The sequence below is a fragment of the Portunus trituberculatus genome, chromosome 48 (genome assembly GCF_017591435.1).
Source record: "Portunus trituberculatus isolate SZX2019 chromosome 48, ASM1759143v1, whole genome shotgun sequence".
Taxonomy (NCBI): Eukaryota; Metazoa; Arthropoda; class Malacostraca; order Decapoda; family Portunidae; genus Portunus; species Portunus trituberculatus.
Genome location: NC_059302.1, coordinates 4653425 through 4658424, shown reverse-complemented (window position 1 = coordinate 4658424; position 5000 = coordinate 4653425). Strand labels below are relative to the sequence as shown.

The following is a 5000-nucleotide window of genomic DNA, read 5'->3' as shown; positions in this document are numbered from 1 at the left end:
CGAGAGAGTCCAGGTTCGAGTCCCGGAAGCGGCGAGGTAAATGGGCAAGCCTCTTAATGGCATAAAGCCCAGGCCCTGTAAAACTAGAACTAGGTAAATACAACTAGGTAAATACATTGACACACACACACACACACACACACACACACACACACACACACACACACACACACACACACACACACACACAGACAGACATACACATGCATCACTCCACACAAATGTAAATACATTCTCTCTCTCTCTCTCTCTCTCATACACAAAACTAAACAACTTTTAAAATAAAAAATATTTTTTACTCCTGGACCAATAAAAGAAGAAATGAAAGACCCTCCTCATCAATCTTTGTAAGTAAATCAGGTATGCAAACATACCCAGGTTTCTCCACATTACCAGATAAAACACTGGTTTACCCATGCAATACCATAACAGCCCATTCCTTTCCTGTATCTAATAATATCAGTTACTTCAACCTAATGAGAACAAACATATCAAAGAGGTTCAGGAGACAACATCACATCTATTAATCTACAACTACTCTATGACTGGCATTACCATGTACAACAAATTTTCCTTGCTCCTTTCTCTTCAGATTGATCTTCCTTCCCATTCATCTCCTTCACCACACACTCACATACTTCCTATCCATTAAGAATATTTACAAGTTACCAGTTAACTTTTTTCCTTATACATATCCTCCAGCCTTCCTTGCAAGCTACCTCAATATCTCAAAAACTAGTTGCAAATACTTCATAACCTAATCTAATAATTCTCTAATCACCACTCTTACACTACTATTCCTTAGAATATGAAACAACCATAGGACTTCAGGAACACAGTCTTACTTGAATAGGACACCAACAACTCATGTTATTTTCTATTAAAATATATGCTCTACCATTTACATAAAAATATGTCCCTCTAATAATCTACTACTAGCTTTGTATAGTTTAAAAATAGCCCATATCTCTATTTAATCATATGCTTTCTTGAAGTCAATGAATGCCTGAAACATTTTAATCTTTTGTTAAATAATTTTCACATATATCTCTCAACAAATGCCTAATCCATGAGATCCCTTCTTGTTTTAGAGACTCCTCAGTAGTATCCTCTGTAACATTTTCGGTGAACATTCTATCGTGCTTCTCACGTGTAATACAGTAATCAAAGACTTACACCATATGAATTGAAAAACTCATACTATATACAGAACTGCACATGCACTTGCCTTCCCTGTCAGCTGGTTCCATAATGTTCATAAAGTATACACCAAGTAATGTTATCAAATACTTTTCCTAACACTTCATTTGCTTCACAAATATGAGGTAAATGAATAAATGTTACTAAAGCAAAAAATAAAAATCAAACCTCTCATATTCTTGACAGAGAAGTCAAATTTTTCAATATCACAGGTCACTTTGAATTCTTCACAGTAACGATACAGATCATTTTTACTTCGAATCTTCTTCCCATCAGGCCTGAAAATTTTTTAATCTATTAAGTCAGAAACTATTTCTTTAGTGTTCTTTAGTGTTATTTTCAGAAAATGTTCCATTCATATATTATCAGATATCATACATATCTATGAAATATGTGACACTACAGTAGAGACTCAATACTCGAACTAAATTTGTTCCAAATGGCTGTTCGGGTGTCAAAAAGTTTGACTATCGATACCTATAAATCACGTAATTCGTTCTGGTCAAAGCAAATCCTCAAGTTTATAAAAATTTCAAAGTTATTTTCTTTTTCTTATAATTTGATTTGTATATACCATAAGTGAAAGCTGGTAATAGATAACGTAGATGAGGAGGGGAGAAGGATGGGGGGAAGAGGAGGGTCAATGGAGGATGAGTCAACATCCTTGAAAACGTCTTTGTAACTTTTCTCCTTATGTGATTCCTGTGAATCCACTATTGGAGGGCTGTGGCTCACTAACACTTGCACTCTCACTAGATTCCTTATTTTCACCTCTAATAAGCCTCTTTGGTGCCATTACAAGTTTGTAAATGAAAAACTGCAGAACGCAGAAGAATGTTGTTTTTTTCAAGACTGTGGCAAGAATAGGGATGTGCACTGGTATCCGGTACACCGTCTTACTGGTATTGTTGGTAAAACTGGTATCAGCATGAGACAATGGTGGTTGCAGGGAGGGAGAGGACAGAGATTTGTTTATAACCCTGTGTGCTGCCATTCAATTATTAGATATTTTCACCACTAATAAGCCTTTGGTGTTAATGTAACTTTATAAATGAAAAACTACTGATAGAATGTATGAGAATGTTATTCTGATGACCGTGGCAGCACAACTGGTGGAGGGGGGAGGGAGAGATCAAGAAAGCCTTTGTTTACAACCATGTGTGTGGATGTTCAACTATCAGGTATTTTTTCAAGCACTAAGTCAAACTTTTGTGTTTGAGTGTTGAAAAGTTTGAATATTAAGATATTCGAGTATTGAGTCTCCATTGTACTTGTAATAAACTGTAATGTGGGTTCAAACTGAAAAAAAATGCCGCGATACAGGAAAAATTACATTAGGACTCACGCTAAATAGAAGGTGTCCCATTTGCCAGCAGTGGTCCCATGAGTGCGCTGACTGCAGCATTTCTTCCAACCATCACTCATATCAATTGATACAATTCTGGGTGCTGCAAAGGAGACGTAAATCATAATGGAGTTTTTCACATAAAAATGCAAACAAAAATAATCCCTTAAACTAATGCCCTATTGCTTTCTGCCTCTTCTGGGGGTTTATCCTCAATAAGATACTTAAACATCTTTCACTTAACAACCTTCTACCTGATCACCAGAACTGGTTCCATCATGGTTACTACTAGTGGTCTGGCTTTCTTTACTGAGTTTTGGTCATCCTCTTTAGGGATTTTGATTAAACATTTGTTGTTGTCTTAGACATACCAAAAGCCTTTAATAGAGTTTGGCACAAAGCTTTGATTTCTAAAATATTCTCCTACAGCTTCTATCCTTCTCTCAGCAAATATAACTCAAGCTTCCTCTCTGACCATTCTATTGCTGTTGTGTTAGATGTTCACTGTTCTTCTCCTAAGTCTAGTAATAGTGGTGCTCCTTAAGGTGGAGAGAGAGAGAGAGAGAGAGAGAGAGAGAGAGAGAGAGAGAGAGAGAGAGAGAGAGAGAGAGAGAGAGAGAGAGAGAGAGAGAGAGAGAGAGAGAGAGAGAGAGAGAGAGAGAGAGAGAGAGAGAGAGAGAGAGAGAGAGAGAGAGAGAGAGAGAGAGAGAGAGAGAGAGAGAGAGAGAGAGAGAGAGAGAGAGAGAGAGAGAGAGAGAGAGAGAGAGAGAGAGAGAGAGAGAGAGAGAGAGAGAGAGAGAGAGAGAGAGAGAGAGAGAGAGAGAGAGAGAGAGAGAGAGAGAGAGAGAGAGAGAGAGAGAGAGAGAGAGAGAGAGAGAGAGAGAGAGAGAGAGAGAGAGAGAGAGAGAGAGAGAGAGAGAGAGAGAGAGAGAGAGAGAGAGAGAGAGAGATCGGGAGACATACACATGCTCCGAGACCCAACAGCTGCGCATAGAGGCCAATATAGAAGCTGAAGTGACGTATGTCGCCACCAACCCCCCTGCCCCCAGCAACGAGGATGGTGACACAGCGACAGCCGCGGCCCTCCCCCCATCCCTCCCTAATGCTGACGATGACTCACACCACACCGAGGACGGTGACACCGAGCATCAGGAGTACATGGAGATGCAGAAGGAGGAGCTTGTGGCTCACGCACTAAGCCTCAAGCAGGAAGTCTCGAGGCAAAACACTGTCGTCCAGTCACTCACTCTACAGAGGGACTGGATAATAGACCGGAAACCTCAGCTTCTAGAAGTCCTTCAGCTAATTGAGGCCCTAAGCGACGCGAAAGACGCAGACGGGAAGAGGTCTACCCGCACAATGGGCACCACAGCTATCGCCTCGTCCATCGACAACGCTTGGGCGAGGAAATGCACCTCCTCACCCACCGCAAGGCAGTGGTGGGAGTCTGGCCTGCCGAGACCCCTCGCTAACACTCACCGCCCGCGAGATTCTCCGCCCACCAACACAGCTGCTTCCTGCACTGATTCCTCACCAGTCTCACCCCCTGCATCCCCCCTTCCGACCACCGGTAATCCCTCCCACACCACTGCCGCCGCCGCCACCGCCGCCACCACCACCACCACCACAGCCTCCTCCGGCACCTCCACTAACTCGCCAACCACTGAGTCTGACACATCAGGAACGAGGGGAGGCCCAAGGAACAACAAAGCCAAGCGAAAGAAAAAGGCAAGGAAGGGTCGTCTACTCAGCAGTCACCTCACCCGCACTCTCGACCGCTCGGCCCCGCCACCCGTCCCCACCCTCTAATGGCTCTGCCTCGCCACTCCCTGACAGGACAGCATAGTCGCCCCACCTGCGAGTACTGCCTACGCCCTGGACAGTGGATGGAGACCTGCTTCACTCGTGCAGCCGACGCCAGGCAGGAAGCCATCCTTAGAAGGGTAATAGCGGAGAGCAGGATGGAAGGGCAGCCCCGCCACCACAGCGCCCAGCCCCCCCACGCTCCCTTTCGTGACTCCAGCCCTCAACAGTACTACCGGGATGAGCAGCCACGACACCACCGGGACTGGACCTCACCCTCGTGGGGCAGCAGTTATCTCGCAGTAGTCCTCCTCAACCACCCAGGGCTCCACCCGCGCGTCAGCACCACAGTCATGCCCCCCAGCTCACTGTGGTGTCTGCCAATGTCAGAGGCCTGCGCACCAACATCGCAGACCTCTCACATAATTTTGTCTTGCGGTATAAAGCAGACATCGTGGCAGTGACAGAGACGTGGCTATGTAGCGCGGTGGAGCCAACATTCGGCAGAATCCCCGGCTACACGGACTGGGTGAGGAACGACCGCGATGGCAGAACGGGTGGGGGCGTGGCCGCCTGCTTCAGGAATGGCCTCCAGACCCAGGAGCTGTCAGTCAACCTCCCTCACCTCATGGAAGCGCTGTTCCTCCGCATA

General features: G+C 44.8%; 1 protein-coding gene across 7 annotated transcripts in view; it reads right to left on the bottom strand.

The window, feature by feature from the left end:
- LOC123498953 overlaps nucleotides 1-5000 on the bottom strand; it is an 86544-nt gene that overhangs the window by 42658 nt on the left and 38886 nt on the right. For all 7 annotated transcript variants that reach the window (XM_045246546.1, XM_045246551.1, XM_045246548.1 and 4 more), the window contains 2 exons: nucleotides 2546-2648; nucleotides 1369-1478 (listed from right to left, as the gene is read on the bottom strand). In XM_045246546.1, the coding sequence (XP_045102481.1) occupies nucleotides 1369-1478; nucleotides 2546-2648 (213 nt within the window). The remainder of the gene's footprint in view (nucleotides 1-1368; nucleotides 1479-2545; nucleotides 2649-5000) is intronic.